Source organism: Podarcis liolepis, assembly GCF_965112155.1.
Source record: "Podarcis liolepis genome assembly, chromosome: 15".
In the NCBI taxonomy this organism is placed as follows: domain Eukaryota; kingdom Metazoa; phylum Chordata; class Lepidosauria; order Squamata; family Lacertidae; genus Podarcis; species Podarcis liolepis.
The window spans coordinates 25,036,513-25,063,414 of NC_139566.1; the positions used below are offsets into that span (position 1 = coordinate 25,036,513).

The 26,902-nt window shown below is 47.3% G+C and overlaps 1 protein-coding gene across 6 annotated transcripts in view; it reads right to left on the reverse strand.

The window, feature by feature from the left end:
- Positions 1 to 121: 121 nt before the first annotated feature.
- EMID1 (EMI domain containing 1) overlaps positions 122 to 26,902 on the reverse strand; it is a 74,955-nt gene continuing 48,174 nt past the window's right edge. For 2 of the 6 annotated variants that reach the window (XM_083478720.1, XM_083478719.1), the window contains exons 9-16: positions 23,540 to 23,677; positions 20,826 to 20,906; positions 17,105 to 17,148; positions 16,587 to 16,649; positions 15,229 to 15,273; positions 13,703 to 13,747; positions 2,897 to 2,987; positions 122 to 1,429 (exon numbers count right to left, since the gene is read on the reverse strand). In XM_083478720.1, coding sequence (XP_083334846.1) covers positions 1,293 to 1,429; positions 2,897 to 2,987; positions 13,703 to 13,747; positions 15,229 to 15,273; positions 16,587 to 16,649; positions 17,105 to 17,148; positions 20,826 to 20,906; positions 23,540 to 23,677 — 644 coding nt within the window. In that variant the 3' untranslated portion in view covers positions 122 to 1,292. Of the gene's footprint in view, positions 1,430 to 2,896; positions 2,988 to 7,823; positions 7,909 to 13,702; positions 13,748 to 15,228; positions 15,274 to 16,586; positions 16,650 to 17,104; positions 17,149 to 20,825; positions 20,907 to 23,539; positions 23,678 to 26,902 lie in introns of all 6 variants that reach the window. The other 4 variants (XM_083478721.1, XM_083478722.1, XR_014519844.1 and 1 more) reach the window with 3 other exon arrangements.

Here is a 26,902-nt window from a genome sequence, read left to right on the forward strand (position 1 = left end):
CAAGCTGATGCCTGATGGACATTTAACAAAATGCAGCAAAGGATCCGTACGGAGAGCATCCTCTTAGCTCAGGCTTTGAGGCAAGGTCCTCCACACTCCCTTCAATTCAGGCAGAGGCTCCTGTTCAGTGAAGCTTTATTGACCTGGTCCCTGTTATCAGCCAAAATCCCAGAGAGTACATACATTATATGGAGGCAGACACACATAGATAAACACACACACACATCCTTCTCTCTCCCTGATCTGCTTTGCCCACAAGACTTTGCATTAAGAGTAGTCTAATCGTCTCCCAGGTGCTTGAGGCTTCATGGCAGCACCAGCAACACCTCCCCACCTGTTCCAACATCCAACCTCCCTTTGAATCACCTTCACAGCCCAGTTGACAACTTGGGATACACGGCTTGCGTGCCGGATCTGATCCGGCTGCTAAAATTGTACCCGGGGATCCAATCAAAAAACGGACTTATGCATACAAATCCTTTGTTGGGACAGCCACTGACATAGTTCTTACAAGGTCCGCACTGTTCAGCGCTGGCAACTTCTATCAGGGAAGGGAAAATGTTTGTCCTCTCTCCACAAACACACACTGCTGGGCATCCCGAGCGAAAGAGAAGCCCTAGGAACCCCTTTGACCTGACCCTCCCAGAGCTCCCCATTCTTAGGAAGCGAGTGGGGAACTTTTGTTTTCCCGGCAAAGATATCATGACCTCTTCCACAACTGTGGTTGAAAACAGTAGTCCAGAAAAGCCCAGTTTCTCTCCTCGGTTATCCTTGCCCGGGCCAGGCTAAGGGGGGAAATGGGCGATTCAGGGATCGGGAGAAATTTAGTAGAAAAACTAGTTAAATTTCCAGGTCAAACTCCCAAGCGGCAGAAAAACAAGTTACAGGAGAGGATGCAGTTGTGCTGTGCAGGGGGGAAATATCCCCATTAAATAGCACCAAGGGATAAACGGCTTTCCCTACGAGACAATCAGGCGGCCGCAAAGAATGCTTAGCGGCTTAATTGTGGCAACAGTTCGTGGGGTGAAGGCGTGGGGTGCATCGCAGCAACCGTTACAGAGACACACACACACAACCCTTTGCGCGAAATAAATATGGAAGCAGGCTGTGGGCAAGCAAGCGCCCTCCTCAACACACGCCTCTCCACTGCTTCTCCATGGGGGGGCAGTCCAAAGTGGGAGGAAGAGGGCTGGGTCTTGGGAGGGGGCACCCTGAAAGAGGCCTCTCGTGCCCTCCCCGAAAAGGATGCTCTTCGTCTGCACCTGCCAACGGGCAGGCCAACGGCCCCCTCCTCATTTCCTCTCCTCGCTCCTCTGAGAGAGGTGGTGGGAGATCATCTTGTAGGCTGCCAGGCTTTCGTCGCGCTTCCCCCGGTCGTAGCCAGGCATGCTGGTGGAGGAAAGGCCCAGTCCGGATCCTGGCTCCGGTTCTGTCAACGGAGAGGAAGGACAAGCAAGAGTCAGAGCTGAGCTGCTTTTCGTCCGCTGCCGAATTTGGCAACCCAAGAACCTCGGTTGTCATTTTGTGATCTTTTTAAAAGAGAAAACAAGTTTCTGGTCCTCATGGTTCCAGAGGTGTGAAAAATGTCTAGGTGGCTCAAGTGGGAAACCCACAGCTGCCCAGATGTTGCTGGAGTCCCATGCATGGCCAGCAGTCAAGGAGGAAGGGAGTTATAGGTCAGCAACTTCTGGAGAGCCTGCAGGTTCCCCTATCCCTGCTCAAGGAGAACAAACAAGGTGTGAGGTGCTCCTTAGGGATTCTGGGGGTCCCTCCCGCCATGCCTGTATTCAAAGTTGACTGCAAGATCCAGTGTCTTCCTAGAGCAAAAGGCTTGATTTCCCTAATGTAAACTAAACTAACTGCTGTTCCAAATGAATCTGAAGTGGGGAAACTGCAGAAGGAATCTCACCTTAGAATGAACCTATCTCAGCCTTGGGTTCCCCAAACGTTGTGCTACAACTCCCAGCCACCTTTGATTCACGCTGGCTGGTGCTGGTGGGAGTTGTGACATCCGAGGACACATGGGTGGGGGAAAGCTGCCTAACTGGGTATCTAGCAACATCGCCTGACCGCAGCAGGCAGGTGGAAGCCTCACCTGCAGGGGCAGTGTATCTGAATGACGGGGAACAAGAGGCAGGGGAGAAGCTGCCCCCATCGTATGTCCTGATTTGGAGCTCCTGCTACAAACAGAATGCTGCAAAGTCAGTCTCTTAGCTGCGGTCAGCCAGCGGACTCCCCTACTCAAACCTCTGCACTGGTTCCCTGCTAACATCGTTCTCGGATTGGCTGGTGCATTCCCAGGTGGGTGAAGAGGCAGATCAGCACTGAGCCCGACCTCCTCCAGGCAGGCTTAAGCTACAAGGTGCAAGCTGACTTGAGAGGAGACTGCCACTGAGCATGCACAGACTTCCATCGGAAAGGCAGGCCCGCCCCATGCTGTTGGATACCCAGCAGTCTGACAAATCCAATACACCCTCAAGCTGGCATTAACTTTGGTGCAAGGCAAGCAATTTTATTTTTTTTTACTTCTGAGCTCATGCTTGGAGGGGTGGGGAGGAAGAGGAGCAGTCCCTCCCCACCTCAGCCACCACCAGATGTATCCCCCTTAAGTCTCCCTCTACCCCACCCCACCCTAGTGGCTATGGGTCAGGAAAGGCAAAATTCCACATAAAAGCAGCTCTGACTGCAGCAGGGCTATGGAGAGGGGGTATTAAAAACCTGGACATTGTGGACTAGTGGCATGCAGAGTTTGGGATGACGGGGAAGGAGAGAAAGCCCATGTCTGCAAGCAAAGTGGGGGGGAGGTCTCCTGGCCATGGGCTCTCTGCATTGGTGAATGCAGCATGCTAGGGGAAAAGGGAGAGGGAGAGAGGGGGAGCCCCCCCTCTGTTGTTACCTGGCCAGATGATAGCTTCCAGCAAGGTGACCCTCCTAGACAAGAGCTTCAGCTGGGCCTGCTGCTCTAGGAAGCTTCGTAAGCTAATGGCCTGATGGGAGATTGAGAAGAGCAGAGCGGAAATTCATTCACCCTCGTTATGGGGAAAGGGTGGAGAGGAGGGGAGAGAGGGAAAGGGGTCTGAATTGGGAATCTTTGGAGGGGTGTGTGACTGTGGGTGGAGAATCTGGGCAGGGGGCTCAGAAGATAGAAAGGTGATAATTCCCCCAGTCCTGGAAGGACATGATACAGGGTTTCCCACTTCTTACTTAAAGGGTTCGGGGTCATGTAAAAGCCTGTGCCTTTTTAAAAAGGAGGGGTGGTTCTGTTTCTCAAAGTTTCAAGCAGAAAAGGAGCTGTGTGCTGGTAGCTAACTTCACTATCAAACTGTAGAATCTTAAAGGGTCATCTAGCCCAATGCCCTGCAATGCAGGAAGAGGTTTTTTCTTGGAAGGAAATAAAATAAAATAATAAAATATAAGAAATATGATATAATAAAGCTTCCCATCTGTTCTCTGTAGTGGCTGGGGCAACACAGTCAGATGGGTGGGGTACAAGTATTATTATTATTATTATTATTATTATTATTATTATTATTATTATTATTGGAACAGGCACCTCCAGAATCACTAAGGCACATACTGATTCGCTCAATGGCTCCAGATTTACAGAAGCTTTGCCAGTTTCTGATTTGATCCCAGAATGTCCCTCTTTTCCTTAGAATGTCCCACTTTTCATTGGAGAAATGCTGGAGGGTATGGAGTTATGCGACCCCTGAGCTAAGGAGGTAACTATGCAACCTTTAGAAGACATCCGAAGACAACCTTGTATAGGGAAGTTTTTTAATGTTTAATCTTTTGTTATGTTTTTATATACATTGGAAGCCACCCACAGTGGTTGGGGCATAATAATAAATAGTACTACTACTACTACTACTACTACTACTACTAATAATAATAATAATGGAATAGGATGCCCCTATTTTCATTGGAAAAATGATGGATCCCAATCCAGGAAACGGCCCTGCTTTCCACCTTTCTGCATCCTTCTCACCTCTAGCACACATCCTGGAATACCCCTGGAGTGAAAAGGTGTGGAAATGAATTAATGCAAGGAGGTTTGAGGTCTGGTAAAAGCCCTTTTTGTCGCAAACTGACCCTAATAAATTGATGGTTGCATTAAAACATCAGCTATACTGATCCAGGGTTGTTATTAGCATTTCAGTTGCAATCTTATACACATTTGCCTGTGAGTAAACTCAGCTGAACTGGGTGGCAATTACGTCTGAGTAAATGAGCCTAGGATTGCTCGGAAAGTTGCGTTCTCCATTGAAAGGGAGCGCAAGTGGCTGTTCTCTCCTGCTGCCGCCACCAGAGGGCACTGAGCTCCTACCTTATTGGAGGTGTAGCCACAAGAAGCCCACCACCTCCGTTTCCCCACACTGAGCATGCTCAGACTACTGCACATGCTCAGTAGTAGCAACTGAAGCCCTCTGCCCACACTTTGAAAATTTCGCAGTTCAATACAAGACTACATAGGAGACCCGGGGAAATCAAACTGCTTTGACTGCTCTGTTTGATTATTATGGTTTTTTGCAAAGCAATTTTCCCCAATATAATGCAGCTTCAAATAGTCTTTTCACGAGGACAGCATTTAGTCCATACACCATAGCAGAACTGTTTTCACTAATGTAATGGTTTATATACACTCTGATATATGTGTTTTTGAATGCATCACTCAGCAGCAGAACTGCACCGCAAAATTCAGAGGAGTGCAAATTTCACAGGAGGGCTGTGTTTCGGTTCACACATTGATGTGGACACTGCAAATTAGGGAGGCTTGCCTTGAAATGCAGACTGAATCATATTTCTTCCCCCACCCCATCCCTGGCTGGGGCCGATGGGAGTTGTAGTCCAAAACATCTGGGGAAGGGACCAGGTCAGGGAAAGCAGACTTGGATCTCACAGCCTTGATTCTCGGTCAAAGAAGAAGAAAAGATGCTACTCTGCAGTAGGAAATTCAGAGAGGTGGGCATTTTTTGACAGAAAAAAACCCTGGAGGGAAAATCTGCCTTGTGTGTGTGTCTAATTCCACTCCACTCCACTCCATCAACAGTCCTTGCTTGTGAGAAATATGGTTGTTCTCTGTACAGTCATACCTCGGGTTGAAGTAGCTCCAGGATAAGTATTTTCAGGTTGCGCGCTGCGGCGACCCAGAAGTAACAGAGCGTGTTACTTCTGGGTTTCACCGCTCGCACATGCGCAGTCAAAATGACATCATGCACATGTGCGGAAACGGCAAATTTCAACCCGCGGACGCGGGTTGCGTTTGCTTCTGGATGTGAACGGGGCTCCGGAACGGATCCTGTTCGCATCCAGAGGTACCACTGTACTGTATTTCTGCTGCCAGGAACAGGAGGGTGGTGCTTATGGGATTGTCTACCTCAGGTGTTAACTTAGGGACTCTGCATATTCTCCTTTCTTTGGGTCGTTTGTGTGGCCTTGAGCAGAGGCTCTCTCCGAGTCTGGCCCAGACTGGCTTCATCTGCGTCAACACTGACACCCCATCCTAAAAACACCAGCCCCACCCTGGTCCTGATTCCCCACCTGCCTCGTCTGAGTGCTTTGACTGGAAAATCGCTTTTGGTTAGCAGTATTCATTGAATTGTTTTTTATTGTATACCCCCCCTGATTTTATGCTATGCTTTTGAGGGGAAAATATGCCCCACCCCAGTGTGTTCCCCAAAGGCCTCCTCTCTCTGCCTTGAACCAAGCGTGAGAAGAGCTGGTCTTCCTGAGAGCTACAGTCCATCTCTATCTATCTGTCTGGTAACCATGCTCAGAAGCAGAAAAGTTCACCCCCCGTACAAGGAAGGAGGGCAATTTGTCTAAGTTTTATCTGAGCCCAATGCTGTAAGAGTACATTTTTCTATAAGGATCCCCTGTTTGGAGAGTTCCTTTTCTAGTCCTCTCCCATGACCACTGATTGAATGAGCACAAATAAAACTAACACCGGACTGAGAAATCTTTCTCTGCGTGTCTTTTGAAATCCCTGACACTCTACAAGTTTTGTTAAGTTGCTTAGAGCCTCTCTATATAGCAAGTGACTAGTAAATGGTGTTTCCGTGTGCTCTGGTTTCTGTCACGGTGTTCCATTGCACCAGAAGCGGTTTAGTCCTGCTGGCCACATGACCCGGAAAGCTGGCTCCCTCAGCCTGAAAGCGAGATGAGCACCACAACCCCATAGCCGCCTTTGACTGGACTTAACTGTCCAGGGGTCCTTTACTTTTTTTACCATAGTGACTATTAAAAGTTCAACATATGACAAAAAGCAGTACAGTGGCTACTTGGTACTCAAATGCCTTGGTTCGCAGACGCCGAAAACCTAGAAGTAAGTGTTCCGGTATTTGAATGTTTTTTGGAAGCCAAACATCCGATGCGACTGTTAGCTATTGTTTCCGGGGCACCTGCACCAATCAGAAGCTGCGCCTTGGTTTTCGAACATTTTGGAAGCCAAGCGGACTTCCGGAATGGATTAAGTTTGGCGCTTTTGTTTTTGCTATTTATTTTGCATTTTTGTTTTTGAGTCTTTTTCGGTTAATTTGTTTTTGTTGACAACGTGGAACCCAGTTCAGCTACTGATTGATTGATTGATTGATTGTGTGACTGTGGAAATGGATAAAAGCCCCCTATCCAAACAATGACTATCATCAGTGCAGGTAAGAATTTTTTAAAATTTTTTTTAATCATCTGCAATACTTATTTATTTTATAGTACAGTACATTGATTATTGCTCTCATTTTATGGATTTTTTTTTTTTTGATTTTTTCATTTTATGGTCTCGTTAGATAGTAAAATTCATGTTAAATTGCTGGGGTTTTTGTATTTTTTAAATTGCTGTTTTAGGGGTTGTTTTTTAAAAGTCTGGAACAGATTAATCCGTTTTGCATTACTTTCTATGAGAAAGCTGCCTTGGTTTTGGAACGCTTTGGTTTTGGAACGGATTAAGTTTGAGAACCAAGGTACCACTGTAATGTTTTGAAGGACTGTTGGTTTAGAAATCCCTAACTCAATGGCACAGAAGACAGTTTCTGTATGTGCTGTAGAGGCAAGTGAGGGGGAGATGAGTTTTGTCCATCTGGGAAGGTATCCCATTTAGGAGAAGGAGAACTCTGGTCCTAAACCTCCGCTGCCTTGGGGGATATCTTTGGGAGAAGAAAAAGCTATGGAGTAAACCCTACACAAATCCAGAATGGAGTCCCTAAGACGGCTGGAGGGTGCCTTGCATGCCTCCTCCTGGCAACTGCTGCAGCCAAGATGGTACCAAACATCTTGCTCTGTTTTCCTTTGACCACATCAGCGAGGCCAAGAGGGGGGTCTTGCCATTTGGGCAGCCTAGGACCTCCATACTGCTCAGGCTTGCGCCCCGGGGAGGTCACTTAGGTGCTGCTAACACAGAAGTTCAGGTTCACCTCTGGAGGTGCACTCCATTGTCTCTTGAGACAGACAGATGCCAACAAAAACAACAAAAATTGGGGTGTTGGGTTGGGGGGGGGAATCTGCTTCTGCCAGCAGACCCTGTGCAACCACTTCCTGATGTCACCATGGACATTGCCATGGAGACTGTGCCATGGCTGAACCGCCCTCAACACATTGTGCCAGGCCTGCTCCCCACAGGACCCAGAGAGTCAGCTCAGTAGCCAGCGAAGGGCGCAACTGAACCCCTGGATTTTGCAAAAGGCTGCAAGAACAGGGCAAACCGCCCTAAGCGGATCACCATACAGACCTGGGCGGGGTCTCCCCCATGGTGGCCCCCTTTTTCCTGACCCCTCCTGGCCTTGGGGGGGCCGCGGGGGGGGGATTTTGTCCTCCTGTCTGTCTCTACTCACCATGCAGCCCAATCATTGTTTCCAAGATTAAAACCCTCTCAGCTAAAATCTTCAAAGCCTCTCGCAGCTGGTGCAAACCCTCCCCCTGCGGACGAAAGAGAGACAGACACGGCCGTGAAGGGGACGCACGTGCAGGGGTGTGCGTGTGCATGCGCACAAATACGTGCAAAAAGGAGAGGGAGGTTCGGGGGGGTGAGCTGAGGCTTGGCATGCCTAACCCTCCCTCCCGTCCGCATTTGCTTCAGCCATCAGATATGACAACAACACACCCACACCCACACACCCAAGGGGCACAAATGCAAACAATCTATCAAGTATCTATCATGCATGTGCAGTCCTTTAAGGAGTTTGAGCAAACAGTATCATTCAGTTGGTGCAGCTCACAGGAAGAGAAAGATAGGATCAGAGGGAAAGTGTGTTTCGTCCTGAAACTGGGGCAGCTTCACCTTGCACGCTGGACCAGCTGCCTTATTGCTCCTTTTGCCTGTGACCTGCCCACCCCAAGCATTCCTCCCCCTCAAAGGGAATGTGGTTTTCAGGCTGGAGAAAGGTTTCTCACCCCTGTATTACACCATCAGAAATCTTCCTGAGCCAGGGCTGTGATGGCACCCAATATTCTTGAAAGACCTACATTGGCTCCCAATACGTTTCCGAGTACAATTCAAAGTGTTGGTGCTGACCTTTAAAGTCCTAAACGGCCTCGGTCCAGTATATCTGATGGAGCGTCTCCACCCCCATCGTTCTACCTGGACACTGAGGTCCAGCACCGAGGTTCTGGCGGTTCCCTCACTGCGAGAAGCCAAGTTACAGGGAACCAGGCAGAAGGCCTTCTCGGTAGTGGCGCCCTCCCTGTGGAATACCCTCCCACCAGATGTCAAAGAGAACAACACCTACCAGACTTTTAGAAGACATCTGAAGGCAGCCCCGTTTAGGGAAGCTTTTAATGTTTGATGTATTACAGTATTTTAATATTTTTTTGGAAGCTGCCCAGAGTGGCTGGGGGGACCCAGCCAGATGGGCGGGGTATAAATAAATTATTATTATTATTATTATTATTATTATTATTATTATTATTATTATTATTCCCTGCCCTCACTCCAGGTGCCCACCCTCTGCCCGCTAAGCTAGCCAGCTGCCCTCAGGTGCAGCAGAAGATGCTGTCTTGGCATCAGTGGCAGTTGGTTGCCACCTTCTGCATCGTTGCAGGCCGGCAAATGCCTTGGGGAGATGTAACCCCTTGGAAGCAGCGCTGGTGGACTCCCCAACAGATCCAGATGCTCCAGCAAGTGGAGGGGTTAACCCACCGACAGGCAGCGCTGCACAGTGGTTAGTGTCGGAATAGGACCTGAGAGAGATCAAATCCGTGAAGCTCACCTCGGGCCAGCCCCTCCTCCTCAGCCTAACCTACCTCGCAGGGTTGTTGTTGAACGAGGAGGGGGAGGACCCTGTAGCTGCTTGGAGGAGAAAGGTGGGCTTTAAATGCAAAATAGATAAAGCCACGGGAGACCTTCTGTGCTGCTTTTGCAAATGTAGAAAGCTGGGTTAAAGAGAAGCAGGCTGCTGGGTCCAACCAGAAGCACCCACAGGGAGGATGCCAAACCAAAGCAAAGAAAATGAACAGAAGAACCACAATGGCACAGAGCCCCAGATACGGCCGCCTGGTCTTGGTGTTGAGGAGATATGAGCTTTCCCTCCTTGCTCAGGAAGTCAGGTGTGTGGGCACGAGGACAGCAGAAGCACATGCATGGGGGGTTAGTAGCAGGGGGCGGTCCCAAATGCAGCGACCTCGAGGGTGGCATGGAGGTGGAGAGAGAGACAGATGCAGTAACCAGATTCCCAGAGCTATATCCCTGAGGCCACATTCCCACCACCCCTTTTAAAGTGCTTTGATGCCACTTGGAACAGTCATGGCTTCCTGCAAAGCCTTTTGGGAGACGTAGTTTGTTACGGCGGCTAAGCAGTGTTAGGGGAGACCCCCTATTCCCGCTCAGTCCCCAGAGTTCTCTGGGAAAGAGCAATGTCTGTTAAACCACTCTGAGGACTGCAGCTCTAGGAGGGGGAGAGGGGTCTCAGCATCCTTAACTAACTACAGCTCTCAGAATCCTTTGGGGGAAGCCGCGACTGTGTGAAAGGGAATGACACTGATTTAAATGTATGGGGCCGAATGGGGCCAAACACACAGAGCGAGGGGAGAACAGTCCCTCTCACTTCCACCAGGAAGGAGGGGAAACTATCCCAGTGAGAGCTGGGAAAGCAATGTCCCAAGTTGGGGCGAGCGAGACAGCTGAACCTAAAAGCAGGAACATCTTTCCAGTTACAAGCAAAGGCACGGTGGAAGCTGCTTGCTGGCGAGTCAGAGCATCCGTCCATCTCACTCAATGCTGTCTGCAGAGGGGGTTCTCAAAGCGGTCAGTACTGACCCCCTCCCTGGAGGTTGGTGGGTTTGTACCTTGGAAGTCAAACATAATCTGTTCTGGAAGTCGTTCGACTTTCAGAATGTTCGGAAACCAAATTGTGGCTTCTGACTGGCTGCAGGAGCGCAGCCAATCAGAAGCCCCGTTGGACGTTCTGCTTCCAAAAATTGTTTGCAGACTGGAACAGTCACTTCCGGGGTTGTGGTGTTCGGGAGAACATTCGAGAACTAAGCTGTTTGAAAACCAAGGTACGACTGTAGTGGGAATTAGGAGTCTCAGAAATCAAGGGCAGGAGCATGTACAGAGTGCCAGTGAGGAACCTTTGCATCTAATAAGATGATTCCGCAATGCAGCAATACTCCTTATCCTAGTGATAGGAATTAATAAATGTTCGTTACGGATCGATTTTTCTTGACTTTATCTCGTTCATGTTCCTAAGAACTTGGGTTGGGGGTTGGTGACGACTTTCTAAGCTCATGAAAAGGGTCCATGAAGTCGGGGGGTTGAGAAGCCCGGTCTGCACTGACCAGCAGCAACTCTTTGGGGTTGATTTTTTTAGACAGGTGGTCTTTCCCATCCACCGGTGGAGACTGAACCAGATGTTCTACCAGTGAGCTACAGCCCTTCCCAAGTCTTCCCCGTTAAGGGGAGGGCATCTCTTTAACTCAGACTTCCCCAAACTGGTGCCCTCCAGATCTTTTGGACTACAATTTCCATCAGCCCCGGCCAGTGGCAGAGGTAATGCAAAGCGGACTCCGCCCCCACTTTTGCACCATATGTAACAACAAACAGAGCAGAGGGCTAAGATCTGGCCTATTGTACAAAGGTGGAATTTACATGTGTTGCCCCGCCTCTGGCCACGTTCACCACTGGTATGTGGCCCCCCTAGGGCAGAAAAAGGTCCCAATTCCGTGCCTCAGAGGAACAGACGGAACACAGGAGTTCTGGCACCAGCACACCAAGCCCCTGGGTAGAGTGGGGTGAGGGGGGTTCAGTGGGGGTGGCGGCCAGGGAAAGAGACAGGCAGGAGAGAGCCCTCAGACAAGGATCCCCGGATATTTCCACCCATCTCTAGAATTTGAGGCGTATTCCAAGAGACAGGCAGGCAGAGAGTCCTCAGAGAGTCCTTGGACAAAGTCCTCAGACAAAGATCCCCGGATATTTCCCCCCATCTCTAGAATTTGAGGCGTATTCCAAGTCAGGAGTGGGGAACTTTGAGCCTTCCAGATGTTGCTAAACTACAACTCCCATCATCATCATCATCATCATCGTCATCCCTGGCCGTTTGCCAAGGCTGATTGGAGTTGTAGTCCAGCCAACAGAGGGCCCAAGGTGCCTCCACAACTGTTCTCCGTGCTTCATTTTATGACCTTTGCTTCTGGCCTGGCTAAGCTCGCAATACAATCCCAGATCGGAGCCCGGCTACTTTCATGAGGAATGGGCAAATTCCCTCCATTTCGTGTTTCCTCAAACTGAAGTTCACTTTCCCTGTCATTCTGCAATTTAATTTTTAAGTCCACAGCAATCTGAGACTCGTTTTCACCTAATGCGCAGAGTTTTACATACAATTCTCCCTGACGTATTTCTCAGAAGGCTATTTTGGCATGGAGCGGTATGGCAAATTTAATAACAGTAGTAATACTTAGGCTGTTTTTTGGTATGCCTTCCTCCACAAATATATGCATTTTTCTGGACACTTACCCCAGATATATGCAAACCAAACCAAACCAATTCCTACCCCCCAGTTCCTTAGCATTCATTTGGGCTCACTCTCCAGGAAGAAAATTTTGCATTGCAAAATTTGGATATATGAAAGTTTTTTTGCGGGGGCTGCATTTTTGTTTTCATGTCTTGTTTTGAAAAATGCAAATCATGGTAGGTTCGTCTTTAAAATGCAGAGAGTTAAGACCCTCTATTCTCCCTCACAGAGCTACAATTCCCAGAATTGTCTGGGAACAAGGGTTTATTTTAGGTGTGATTCCTGCACTGCATAAGGTAGGACTAATGAACTTTTTTGGGGTCTTCCAACTCTACAACACTCTGATTGCTCAGCCACTCTGGCAATTGTAGCTTTGGGAACGGGGAATTTGGGGGTGGGGGTGGTCCTAAAAAACCCTCAGCACCCATAACAAACTACAGCTCACAAGATTCTTTGGGGGCAAGCCAGGACTGTTAATAGTGATATGATACTGCTTTAAATGGATGGGATGGGTGATGACCTGAGCGTTTTGATGATTGGAGCAGATGTTATTTCAAGGGGCAGCAATGAAACAGAGCACAATACTAAAAAGCTCCTGGATACTTTTGCAAGGGGGGGAGACTGGGATTAGGGTTGCCGAATGGCTAGAAATGAGGAAGAAGAAAATATGGACCCACCCACTCTGTTCTTAAAAAAAAAACCTCCGATCTGCAGAAATCAGCCCACAACACTTTTCGCAGTATGAAGTCATAATCGGTTGCCAACATTTGCACACCAAGCTGCTCCTAAAAGGCAGAGCTGCAGCAGCTGGTTGAAGATATTGGCAATCCTAGTTGGGATCGTGCCAGAGTGTTCCCGTTCTCTTGCCTATGGGAGGAGAAAGGCAGCCTCACACGTCCGGTCCTGGTTTCAGATTGCGTTGGCCAGCAGCAAGAAAGCTGTGCTTATTGCTCCCACTGTACCATGCAAAGGAAGAATTCCGCATCTCCAAGATGGGAAGCTTTCTTTTTAAAAAAACAAAAACAAAAAAACCAAGTTTCTAGTCCTTAAGGCTGTGGAAATAGGCTTAAAAGCCCACAAAAATGTGGACACAAAAGATTTACACAGTCCATATAGATCATCACATGTGTTTTTTCTTGGTAAAGAACTTTGATCATTTTCGTGAACAACAACAAAAATGTTCTGTTCATGCAGAATACGCACTGAGATCTGAGAAATAAAATGTCCGGTGAAGCAGCTTTTGGCTCACGGTGGCTCACGTCACACAATAAACCTTTAGGGTAGCCTTCCTTCCCCAATGTGGCCTCCCTGCAGATGGTTCTGGACTTCAACTCCCATCAGCCTTAGTCTTGTGCTGCTGGGGTTGATGGGAAAAAGGTTCTGTTGGCTGGGGGTGATGGGAATTGCGGTCCAAAATCAGTGGGTGCTGGTGGGGAAGGTGCTTTCAAGGTGCCGCGAGGCTCTTGGCTGTTTTGCATACCCTGGGAGGTCTCAATAGGAAAGCGCCTTCATTTCAGTACCCCTTATATCTCTTGCACACCCCTAGAAGCCTGCCAGCTTGGCTCACGTCTGAGTAGTGGAAATGGGCTTCTGTTGATGAGGGCACAATGGGGGCAGAGAGCTGGGCATCGGGGCAGATTTTTGCAGGTCCAGCTGGTTCCCAAGACTCAGTGTCCCTTGGTTGAGATAGCAAGTGTCTGGGGTGGGGGAAGAGGAGAGACAAGGAGGGTCCCCACCCCCACCCCCACCCCACCCCACCAGCTTACCCAGGTGCCTTTCTCGCCTGGTTCACCTTTGGGCCCCGGCTCACCCTGAAGCGGAAGGAGAAAAGGCATGAGAAAACAAAGGTTTGGGGCGGTCTGTGGTTATTGCAAAAGAAATCTTCAAATAGGAAATTGCATTAGACCCTCTTCTGCTGTTGTTGGAACCTAGGAAGCTGCCTTACACAGGGTGTAAGGCCAGTGGTCCATCTAGCACAGTACTGCCTGCACTGACTGGCAGCAGCAATCACATGGGGACATTGCCAGACCTACCTGGAGCTGCTGGGAATTGAGCCTTCTGCATGCAAGGCAGATAGATGCTCCAGATACTGCACTTGCCCCCTTGCTGAATTGTGTAAAACAGCATATAACGCCAAAGTACCAAATTCAGGAGCCATGTACCGTAACAGCAGGGAGAATCTTACATGCAACATTTTGGAAAAGCACACGGGGAACCTAGTAAGATGGATTTATTAAGATAATTCTGGGAGCATTTGAGTATCGCAATATCTCATTGTCATGATTAGAGATGGAGAAAGGTTTCCATAAGCTGGAAGCGTTTGGAAATTAGTAACCAACCCAGCATAAAGAATTTGCAACCTCAGGCAAAAACCGAATTTCAGTGAGAATTGGAAGGGCTCCATAGAGGCTTATGAGCTCACAGAACTCGCGTTAGTGACCTATGATGTAAGACGTATGTAATACAATAAAAAGCTTCATACGGGTGTCAGGGAAAACCAAAGCTTTTTTCTTTCCAAGGGTAAGGGTGGTGCAGGGAGGGGGGGTAGGCTTGGCCCACTCTGGGAAAGGCAGATTATGGATGCTGTCTTGAGCATGGAGACAGGCCATTATAATAACTGTGTAATATTAAGAATCCAGTACCTAGAGGAGGCCTCTCCCTGCCAGACTTGAAATTATATTTTGAAGCCTCCTCTATTTGCTGGATCCAGGAATGGATAAAACTAAAAAATACAGATCTATTAGATTTGAAAGGATATGACAATAGATTTGGCTGGCATGCATACTTGTGGTATGAAAAGGCAAGAGTACATCAAAGTTTTCGAAATCATATTATAACGAAAGCGATTTTTAAAGTTTGGGAGACATATAAAAGATTATTAGAACTGTGCTTTTTTATTGATTTGTACGCCAGCTTGGGAACTGAAGAGCTGGGTATAAATGCTTTTGAATCGAGGATGGTGAACCCACGCAGGCCTCACATGTCACTGGACTCAACTCCCATCATCCCCGACGGTTGACCTTGCTGTCTGGGGCTGATGGGAGATGGAGTCCAACAACTCTCCGGAAGAACCCAGGTCCCCCAGCCCTGCTTCAAATGAATCAATGAATGAACAAGCGAATGAATGAAAGTCCCATAGAGAACGGTGACCGAGGAAGTTCTCATGTAGTGTAAGAGACATTTCTCAGAATGTGCAGAACTTCCCTGGTTGCTGGGGTTTGCCACTAGCCACCCAAATTTCTCGCACCCACCCTAGCAGGGTATTCTCTCTCCTCTGCTGTGCCACACTTACGCGTTCTCCATCTAGACCTTGGCGGCCAGGATATCCTTGCGGTCCCTACAGGAGAGACGAAGGAGTAGAAAAGAGAAAACCTGAGTCACAGAATCATAGAACTGTAGAGTTGAGAGGGACCTCAAGAGTCATCTAGTCCAACCCCTTGAAAATGCAGTCCATGGCTATATGCTTCAGTTCTCCTGCCCCACCAACCCTCCAGGGACCTGCCTAAAACCCCTTTTTGGTCTTCATCCTCTGCCAATAATAATAATAATTATTTTACACCATGTCCATCCGGCTGGGTTTCCCCAGCCACTCTGGGCGGCTCCCAACAGATTAAAAACAGAATAAAACATCAAATATTTAAAACTTCCCTAAACAGGGCTGCCTTCAGATTCTCTTCTGAAAGTCATATAGTTGTTTATTTCCTTGACATCTGAGGGGAGGGCGTTCCACAGGGCAGGCGCCACCACCGAGAAGGCCCTGGTTAAAGCAAATGCAGGGAACCTCTGGCCTTCCAGAATTTGCTAAACTCCAACTCCCATCAACCCCTTGCTGGGGCTGGAAGGAGTTGTAGAACAGCAACATACGGAGGGCCAATGGTTCCCCACAGTGCTAAAGCAAGAGGGCAGGATTTGAACCCAGGTCCTCCAGGCAAGTATACGAACACGAGAGCCCACCCCCATGTCCAATCCTGACCTGGAGCGAGGCGCCTGCTTCTTTATATGTCTCTGGCTCAGGGTGAAATCCCACAGGGGTAGTTTCTCCAGTCCCACAGTGCCTTAAGAGCTCTGAGTGCTCCATTGAGTTTCCTGTTCTGGCAGATGGAGGGTTGCCATCTTCCAGCCAGCCACTGTAGATATGCTTTTGAAAGCTGCTTGATGTGCAGACGTCAGCAGGGGTAATAACAGATCTACAGTGGTACCTCTGGATGTAAACAGGATCCGTTCCGGAGCCCCATTCGCATCCTGAAGTGAGCGCAACCTGCATCCGCACGTGCGCGGGTCGCGATATGTTGCTTCTGCGCATGCATGTGCCGTCATTTTGAATGCCTGTGCATGCGCGAGCGGCGAAACCCGGAAGTAACGCGCTCCATTACTTCTGGGTCGCTGCAGAACACAACCTGAAAATATTCATCCCGAAGCTACTTCAACCCAAGGTATGACTGTATATCTTGTGGAGAGGAATTTCTTGCTGGCGGCTGCAAGTCAAACCAGTTTGGTTGGTCGAGTTAAGGACACCGCAGTTTAAGGAGATCGACCAAGCTGGAAGCTGATTCTTAGCTGTGATTCCTGCATGTATCCAACAAACACAATTCTCTGATGTTATGAAACTTGGATGTCTGAGAGCATGTGATGCTGGAGGGTGGTACTCACTCTTTCTCCTCTCTCTCCAGGGGTACCAGCTGCCCCGTCGGCGCCTGGGGTTCCGGGGCTCCCCTGAAAGAAAGAACCGTCGCAGCTTCAAACAACAACAACAACAACAATAATAAGCTTGTTTGAATGAAAGGCGATGTACAAATAAACAGCAACATAACATAACTTGCATAAGACGCGATTTAATAATAATAATAATAATAATAATAATAATAATAATAATAATGATATAACAATGGATCTCAGTTGCAAGGGACCGTTCTTTTGCAATTCAAGAAAATCTTTAATAAAAATTATTCCAAGTCGGTTGCAAGGGATCTCTCCCCACCCCAAATACGGTGGCAGCTAAGTGTTACCTACAGTTTAGTCCCAAAATACTGGGAGGTTCCAGGCCCTGGAAAAACACCACCTCCTATTCAAATCATCAGCTCAAAATGCAATTGGGCTGTTTCCGCAGCAAAAGTGCTGCCCCTCCCAGAAACCCTTGCCTCCTCCCGTCAGAGATTAGGGCTACTTACATCACGTCCTGGCTGACCTGGGATTCCAGCTGGCCCTGGAGGACCTGCAGGAAGAAAGAGGTTTCACACTCCTGGTCAGCAACTAGTTTTTGCTGCTTTGAGAAGGGAGGAGCTGGAGGGAGGGGCAAAAGCCCCCCAAACCTTCTTTTCCAAATTGGCCAACCAGCAGCACCCACAAGGTTGCAGCTGTAACTACAACCTTCCCACCCCACCCCAAATTTTGTTGTGGCTGTTGCTTCCCACCCCCAGGGGGCAGGATTTGGCCCTGATCTGTTGCAACTCCCATTTAATACTGTGATAGGAATTTTGAGGTCTTAGATATATGGTAATGTTCATAACCGCACGTACATAGATCAGCACAGGAAGATCGACCTGAAGCCATTTTGATTCCTAAGCTGAGCAAATGTTTTCTCTGCAAGGTCAAAGTGGGAAACCTCCCCATTGTCTCTTTCCTCACAAATCCTGTCTTAAGGGCACATTTAAGATATGAATAGGGTGTGAGCCTGTGACCTGGCCCAGGAACTAAGTATTTATCATTACTATAGCCAGGCTCCCCAGGCAATCCAATCAAGTAACCTGCCAGACAGGAGATAAACAATGACAGGAGAAAAACAACATTCAAATTTCTGTTTTAGACCGCCTTTTCTGTGATATAGGCCTGAGGGGTAGTCTTAGGTTACACCCCTTCTGTGATGTATGTATGATTTTTTCTGGGGGTGGTCTTGATCTACAGGGTGGCAATTTCAAAAGTCTTTATAAGGCCATGTGGGCCATTTTTCTGGGTCCCTCCTCTCTCCTGCGGGTGAGGGGAGCACCCTGTTGCAACAGATCAATAAAGATCAAGCTTACTAGCTGCTTTCCTTCTCAGTATTCTCTGGTTGGCCTCTGTTATTTTCTCCTACCAATAGGTAACCTCTATATGGGCTCTTGGATACCCCATAAGGGAAAAGGGCAATTTTTGTTTACAACAATACTGTGCGACTCCCTTTCCCAGCTGGGCCTAGCAGACTCGTGCTCTAGTCTAGGCGGAGGAAAACAATTCCTACCACGGCCAGAAAACACTTCCAACAACTTTCCTGGAATGGAAAGTGCAATAATCAAACCTGCCACCAGAGGCCAATAGAACGCCAGCTATCAAATCCTTCCTAAAGTCGCTTGACCCATCAGCCATGGATGGCAACAGGTTGCTTTGTTTCCTACCAGGACACTCACAGAAAAGGCTGAAAGAAGCACGAGAAAGCTGTGGTTCTGGTTGGGAATGGCAGGTCTGCAAAGACCGGCTGCGGCTGGGTGGGAGTCCAAAACATTCAGAGGACAGATTGAGTCCACGCAGTTAACATGGTCTCTGGGTCGTCGGCAAGCCACAAATTTCATTTCAGCAGTCAGATACTATGGGGAGAGGCACTTCAAGCGTTCAGGGTGGAATGGCCACATTTCGCGGACCCGGCTTTTGACAGGTATCTGCATAGAGACACCATCTGGAATATCTCCTGTGGTTCTCCTGTCTCTTCCTAGACTCCCTTTGGAGAAGGGCCGAACATGGAGGTAGGGCATCTATCCGCCTTGCAGGCAGAAGGTCCCAGATTCAGTCCCTGATGGCATCTCCCCAGGTACAGCTGGGAATGTCCTCTGCCTGAGACCCTGGAGAGTTGCTGCCGGTCCATGTGGACAATATTGAGTTACCGTATTTTTCGCTCTATAGGACGCACCTTTTCCCCTCCAAAAATTAAGGGGAAATGTGTGTGCTTCCTATGGAGCGAATGCAGGCTCCTTGGCTTCAGCGATAGCAACGCAAAGCCTCCGAAGCGCAGAGGAAGCGCTCCCTCCACGCTCCGGAGGCTTCGTGTTGCTTTCGCTGAAGCTTGGAGAGTGAGAGGGGTCAGTGCGCACTGACCCCTCTCGTTCTCCAGGCTTCAGATAGAGCCGCCTGAAGCCTTCGGAGCGCAGCGCGAGTTCCAGCTGCGCTCCGCAGGCTTCAGGTTCCTTTCGCTGAAGCCAGGAGAGCAAGACTCTCCCAGTAAAACTGGGTAAAATGTATAAAGTGTGTAATAGATGTTGGAAGTGTAAGGAGACAGAAGGAACATTTTACCATATGTGGTGGGAATGTAAGAAGGTAAAAAGCTTCTGGGAGATGATCTATAATGAGTTAAAGAAAATGCTGAAATATACTTTTGTTAAAAAACCAGAAGCTCTCTTGTTGGGAATACTGGATAATGAAATTAGTAAAACAGATGTGAAGTTAGTCTTGTATGCAGTAACAGCAGCCAGAATTTTGCTGGCACAGAAATGGAAACAGGAAGAGATGCCCACGAAAGAAGAATGGAGGATGAAACTGATGGAATACGCAGAAATGGACAGATTGACGGGGAGAATTAGGAACTAACGTGACCAGAGATTCTCTGAGGACTGGAAGAAATTTACAGAGTATATCAAAAATTTCTGTGATGAGCAAATAGCGCTCGTTGGCTTTCAAGAAGCTCTGTGAAATTACTGTTAGAAATATTGTTTAAAAAATATGATGTGATTAAGAGTATTTGAGTGCAATATAATATTGGGAAATGTGAGACGAGGATAAAAAATAAACGGAAAATTATCAGACAAGCTGAGGGAAGTTCTGGAAAAAAGGGTTTAAGTTAAAAATGGATGTATAATTTTGTAAAAATGTTTTGTTTTTTTAATGGAAAATCTAATAAAAAATATTTATTAAAAAAAAAAGGAGAGCAACACTCTCCTGGCTTCAGCAGAGAGGGAGAGCTGCGCAGCACCCCTTCAGCCAAGTGGGAGGAGAAATGGAAGGGGCTCCGTTTCTCCTGCCGCTTCGCTGAAGGGGCGCTGAGCAGAGAGGGGGAGAATTTTTTTTTCTTGTTCTCCCCCTTTAAAACAAGGTGCGTCCTATGGTCGGGTGCGTCCTATAGAGCGAAAAATATAGTAGATGGAACAATGGTCTGCCTGTTTGTCTGCCTGAGGAAGCTTCACATTTTGCTGTTTCTGTAGGAAGGGCCATAACTCAGAGCAGGTTCGAAAATGTTCAAACTAACTTTTATTTAAAAACCTGAAGCTTGGCATTACAGGTCAAGAACTGCCAAGAGAAAAGAAGAAACTCTTTATGTATGCTACGACGGCGGCTAGGATATTACTAGCCCAAAGATGGAAAAGCGAAGAAATACCAACTAAAGAAGAATGGCTTCAAAAACTGATGGGATGGCGAAACTAATAGAAAGAGTCAGAGATAAAGACAATAGAGATTTTTTTAAAGATTGGGAACCATTTATGTTGTGTCTACAGAAACAATGTAAAGAAACAGACTCAGTAGCAGGGTTTGAGTAAACACCTACAAGCAACAAAAATAAGTACAAAAAACTAGAAAGGTGATGTTAAAATGATAAGAGAGAATAACAATTAATATAGAAAATTTAGATGTGATATAATGTAGCAAGCAGGGGAAGCCAATATGTTCAAAACCAGAGGAGGAAGTTGAGGAAAGCCGGCAGGGAGGGGGAATTTTGTTTCTATTTGACGATTTGATATGTTGTAATATGACTGGGGGGAAATGTAAAATCTAATAAAAATTTATTTAAAAAATAAAAATAAAGTCCCAGTTTCAATCCCCAAAAGAGTTTCCAGGTAGGGCTGGCAGACAATGCCGCCTGAAACCCCATAGAGCTGCTGCCCGTCATTCCCCCATCCCTGGGTGAAAATACAGGACCAAAAAGAGACTTACCCATTGGTCCCGGAAGGCCAGGCGGCCCAGCTGGACCAGTGACCCCCGTTTCAATGAAGGTGTTTGACAGAAGTGGGTCCCCTGAAATCACACAAGCAGAGAAAGACCAGGGAATGGGTGTCTCTCCTTTGGAAACCAGGCTGGTTATTCAAAGTATTGATTTCTATACAGTCATACCTTGGGTTACAGACGTTTCAGGTTGTGTGTTTTCGGGTTGCGCACCATGCCAAACCTGGAAGTACCAGAACGGGTTACTTCCAGGTTTCGGTGCTTGCACTTGTGCAGAAGCGCTAAATCATGCTTTGTGCATGCGCAGAAGCGCCAAATCGTGACCCGCGCATGCGCAGACCATCCTCTGTACCGGTTAATGCCAAAATAAGCCTCTGAGCAGTTTGCAAAATCCCTCAAAATATAAAACCTCCGCTATTATAATAGGCAGTCAAACCATCCCCTGTGAAACAGCCTTGGTAAATTGGTACCCTCCAGATGTGATCTCTTAATTCTTTATTCCAATCCTCCCTTAGTTAGCTAGTAACAAAGATTAATATATGTTGATGACCATTTTTTGTTGCTGTTGCGTAAGAACTAATCAACTGCTTCAATATCTCTGGGGGTCTCTGAGGCTGTAAAAGCTGCTGGTCCATAGATGGTGGTTAGCAAGTGTAGCATTGCCACTGAGCATTTGTAGGTAATCTGACTCTTAAGATGGAATATGTATAAAATTCATCCTCTTCATTTATCAGCTGGTCCAACATTAATACAGTGGTACCTTGGTTTATGAACTTAATCTGTTCCGGAAGTCCTTTCTTAAACCAAAGCGTTCTTAAACCGAGGCGTGCTTTCCCATAGCAGTGGGGGACTCAATTTACAAATGAAGCGGAAGCGGAACATGTTCTTATTCCAAGGCAAAGTTCACAAACCAAAACACACCTACTTCCGGGTTTGCAGCGTTCTTAATCCAAGTTGTTCATCCACCTCTTCCATACGACCATTTCTTTCCTGATTTTTAAAGATGGGTTTCCCCACAAAGTCATTTTGTCGTGGGAGAAAAGGTCGAATTTATATTTTTTGGATGTGTGGTGCCACATTGTTCGAACTGATGTTATTGTTTCAATAGCATCTTGAGCATTAATGTATTAAAAACCCAATTGCTGCCCTTCTTTCTAAAGGTCCAAAGTACCCCAATTTGGACCATTGTTTTCAGTTATGGGTCTCCAGAATTGTGTACCTGACAGTAAATATGCTTAGTAATACAATTCTAAGTCTGGGATCCCAAATCCTCCAACTTTTATCCGTATTTGCATTTTTTGTGGAGATATTTCCTGGAACCGAAGAGCCCCAAAGGCATTTTCTAAACAAAGATTTAGCTGGGGCTGATGGGAGATATAGTCCCAAACATCTGGACGGTGCCAGTTTGGCCAAGGCTGCCTTAAAAGAAAACAGCAGTTCGAACAGGAGACTGCAGTAGACAGATCATGGGGAGAGCGAATGGGCAAAACCATCCTGGACCGAGAGATTTAAGCATCTTTCACCTCACAAAAACAGACCAGGAAATGAGCAGCTAATGCAGGGGAACTTAATCAGCAAAAAGGCTGCATTCCCTTCCAGGCAACCTCTCAAGGTCCACACGCCAGTGGTGGGCGGGGCCAGAGGCAAAAGTGGGCAGGGCAACGAATGTAAATAATTTTCATCATCATCAACCTTTATTACGGTCCAGAGACCCAACAAATCGTTACAAAGCAATACACAATTCATACATCCTACCGCCAGGTTAAACAAGCATTTTGTTCAGAATATAGGGATCATTAGTTCTTGCAGCCACCGATAAAAACTTTTCCACTGCTAATGTTCTAGTGTTTGTCTAGTCTTCCAATAGGAACCTGACATAGTGAGCCTCTGATTTGCCCGGGAAAGGTACCAGCAAGGGTAATATCAGTTCAGCCCTGGCTTGCTCATATTTTGCACAGTGCAACAAAATATGTTTTATGGAATTGATGTCTTGAGCACACGAGCGAAGTGTGTCCTGGTAGGGAACTCCTCTCAGCCTGCCATCCAACACTGCAGAAGGAAAGACGTTTAGTCTGGCTTTGGTGAAAAGCCTTCAATAATTTGGTACTGTCAGGTTTTTAATGTAAGATGTTAACTTAAAGACATGCCCATATTGTACTCCTACTGCCAGCGAACTACAGACTGCGTGTAATCGAGATCGCAAGTCACTGTGTGCATTTTCCCATAATCTTTGCTTTAACGTCTTTAGGGCGCCTTCATAACCCAGGTAATACAGTTGGGGGGGGGGACAGACCAATAGAGGTAGCTTTTTTAGCCATGGTTTTCTGCCATTTGCTGACAAATTCCTCACTGGTCAGGTGTTGGTACAAACCCTTCCCTAGATCAAACACTGAAATCCTGAGCCAATGTTTTAGGGCAGCCCACCACACTTTAGTTGAAATTGAAATAATTTAACCTTTGTACAGTAGGCAAGCTTCTACACTGCCACAGCCCTCTTAGTCCTCCATCTAGGGTAGCAAGATCCAAGTTCAAGGATACATTCCACTCAGGGCAAAGCACTCAGAGAGGGTGAGGCCAAGGGTGCATGGCCTGAGGAGAGATGCAAGGGCCAGATAGTGAGGCCGGGAGGGCCGTATCCAGCTCACAGGCCTGAGGTTCCCTACCCCTGTGGCCAAGACACTTCCCTCGCCTGGGAGGTTACTCACTTTGATCTGGAATGGGCGATATCTTTGGTCCCACAGGGGCTGGTGGACCTGGTGGTCCAGGAGGTCCTGGAAGGCCCTTTTCTCCGGGGAAACCTCTTGCGCCGTCCCGCCCGGGGGGACCAGGAGGCCCCGGAGGCCCTGGATGAAATGGTGGGAGGGGAAAACAAAACAACACAATGGTGAACAACGAGACCTGAGCCAGGAAAGGTGGGTTTCTTCCAGCACCTGTGGGCAAAAGCTCAGAGTGCCACCTTTTTAGTTATTTATCACATCTATACGCTACTTTTTTCTGTCAAGGAGCTCAAGCATGGTGCACATGGTTCCCCATTCTTCCCATTTCGCCCTCACAACAACCCTGTGAGGTAGGTCAGGTTGAGACAGTGGGCAGTCCCAGGTCACACCACCCAGTGAGTTTCAGATCAGAACGGGGATTCGAACCCTGGTCTCTCACAGATTCGAGTCCGACACTATTATGCCACGCTGCCTCTCATGCTGAGCATGAGGAACAGCAGAATGTGAGCTGTACAAGCTGGGATTTGCGTGGTTGTCAGAACTGTGCAAGACCACAAGTGCAGCACCAAATCCAGCTTCTGGAAAACCTCAGCTTTCATTTAAAAAGGAAAACAAGTTTCGCCTCTTGTGATGCTACTCTTGAATCAGCAACTGGGCACAATTCGGCCTGCTTGATTTAACTTATCACCACATCTATCATTATCAATTATGATGATGATAAATTACAGTGGTGCCTCGCAAGACGAAATTAATTCGTTCCATGAGTTTTTTCGTCTAGCGAATTTTTCGTCTTGCGAAGCACAGTGTCGGAAAAGTTTTGGAAAAGCTTCAAAAATCACCCAAAACCTCAAAAAAGGCTACCACACCGCGTTCTATGAGTTGCTCCTCGAAGTCAAGTTGCAACTGTATTAACGGTGTTAAGAAAAAGGAAACAAACTTGCAAAAAACGCAAGATGTTTTCGTCTTGCGAAGCAAGCCCATAGGGAAATTCGTCTTGCGAAGCAGCTCAAAAACCGCAAAACCCTTTCGTCTAGCGAGTTTTTCGTCTTGCGAGGCATTCGTCTTGCGGGGCACCACTGTATTGTAACATTTCCCATATGATGCCCTTTCTTTTGATGCCCCCAAACAAAGGTTTGTATAGACCCATTGAAATGCGTGCATGAACCTAAGTTAGTGGTATCCATTAACTTCAATGGGCTTACTCTCATTAGGACTAGCACTGCAGCCAACTCCCAAGTAAAATCACAGACAGGTCAGCAGTAAATGATACAAACACAAATTACGTATAATGCTGCAAAGGCCTGTGGGAAATATTGAATGAAAAGAACGTGGGGCAGACCGGTTTCAATAAAGAGTCCGGTTTCAATAAAGAGGAAATGCCTTAACCAGGGTGCCACCACTGAGAAGGCTCTGCTTCATGTGGCAAACTCCACGTCGTCGTTATGTTGTTAATGAGGATAGGGGTTGGCATGGATGTCCTCGGGGGATCCCCTGCAACCGTGGGATTCTGTAGCTGTAAGACTAGGGTCTGCAGAAGAGGATGGCTGCTAAAACTGGCAACCCAGTAACAAATACCTCCTGGCAGAAATAGAATGATCCTTGTAAAACAACAAATATAATGTTTTTCGATATCTGACGAAAACAAAGAAAGAAATGCAATAATCTGGAACAGTGTGTGAAAAAATAGTAGAAATAATAATACAATGAGTCTAATCGGAAGTCAAATGTGTTTGTTTTGTTTTGTTTTGTTTTGTTTTTCTTTTTTCCTTTACCCCCTCCCCCCCTTCTTCCTCTTTGCTTTTCTTTTTTGTGCCTCCTTTCTTGGTCTTTTTCTTTTTGATTTGTTAAGAAAGAGATAATGATATCAAAGTGTAATATGTAAACTTCAGTAAGTTAAGAGTGATGTTGTGTATTTTTTCTATTATTATTTATATATTGTTAAAATTGGTTAATTGTAATGAATTGACGTAGCAATTACGGTGGTTTTCTCCTTTGTTATTGTTGAATTCTAAATAAAGTTATTAAATAAATAAATAAATAAATAGTCAACCCAATTCCTTTCGCTAAGTCAATAGGCCCTAGCCAGCTTTATTGAGAACTCCTGTTTGCCATGTAACCTTGGACAATATGTTGCCATGGGAACTAAATAGCTGGCGTCTGAAAAAAGGTGACACCACTCCTTCTCCTGATTGGAGCTGATCTTCTTGTTATAAGGCGCAAATGGGGAACCTGTGGCCCTTCAGATGAAACTCCAATTCTCCTCAGCCCCAGCAAGCAAGTCCAAAAGGTCAGACGATGGGAGCTGGAGTTTGACAATATCTGGGGTGCCACAGGCTTCCCTATCCCATCGCTAAGGAGTTCAGAGGCAGGTTTTTGGCTCCGAGCGGCTTGCAGCTGAAGACCGGGAGCGTGCAGAGACGGGAGCGGAGGAAGCGAAGGGGGAGACTGGATTTGGCAAAGGCAACCCCTTCCCACTCACTCCCTGCTCCCCCCCCTAAAAAAAAATTAGCTCAGGGAGGTCCAGAACAAAGAAGTGGGATTTACAGAGGAGAGTTAGGCCTAGGAGTGGGGGGTGGGGAAGAGGGTGGTGAATGGGGTCTGTGTGGGGTTGGGCTGGCTGGTTAATGTTTTAACTCCAAACGGCCAGAGGCAACTTTCTCTGGGACGCTTTCCAAACCCAATAAACATTAAGCAGACCCAGAAAGACGGCCAAGTACAACCACAGCTCCACGTGAGCTCAGATCCCCAGCCTTGCTTGCCCGGGGAGGGTGCTTCCACCCCAGCAAATCCCCCCCACAAAAAAACCCACTACAAGAGACTTCAAGATACCCTACAACGACTGTGTTTTCCTCAGATTTCTGATCATGGAGGCAAACCTCCAAACCATCCCCTCCCCGATTTAACATCGGAGACACGCTTCACTCTTGTGTCCCCCCCCCAAAAAAAGAGGTTTTAGACCAGGAGAGAGAACAAACATTCATCCTGCAGAGGAACCCACGGCACACATCACCACGTCACTGGAGTGAGAGACAGTGTGGTGCAGTGGGTAGAGCATGATGAGTACAATGTGGGATAGACCAGGGTTCACAACCCCACTGAGGCACGTGAAGCTCACCATGGGGTGTGACCGTGGGCCAGTCACTGCCGCCTAGCTTAGCCTATTTTGCAGGGTTGTTGTGAGGATTAGATGAGGAGGGGGAGAATCATGTAGGCCATGTTGAGCTCCTTGGAGGAAGAATTCAGTATATAAACGTAGTAATATATTATTGGTTTTCCGTGGACCCCAGGGTTTGTGTGCCACCATTTACATAACAAAAACTAATTGCGAGGTATTAACATTTTCAAAAGTAC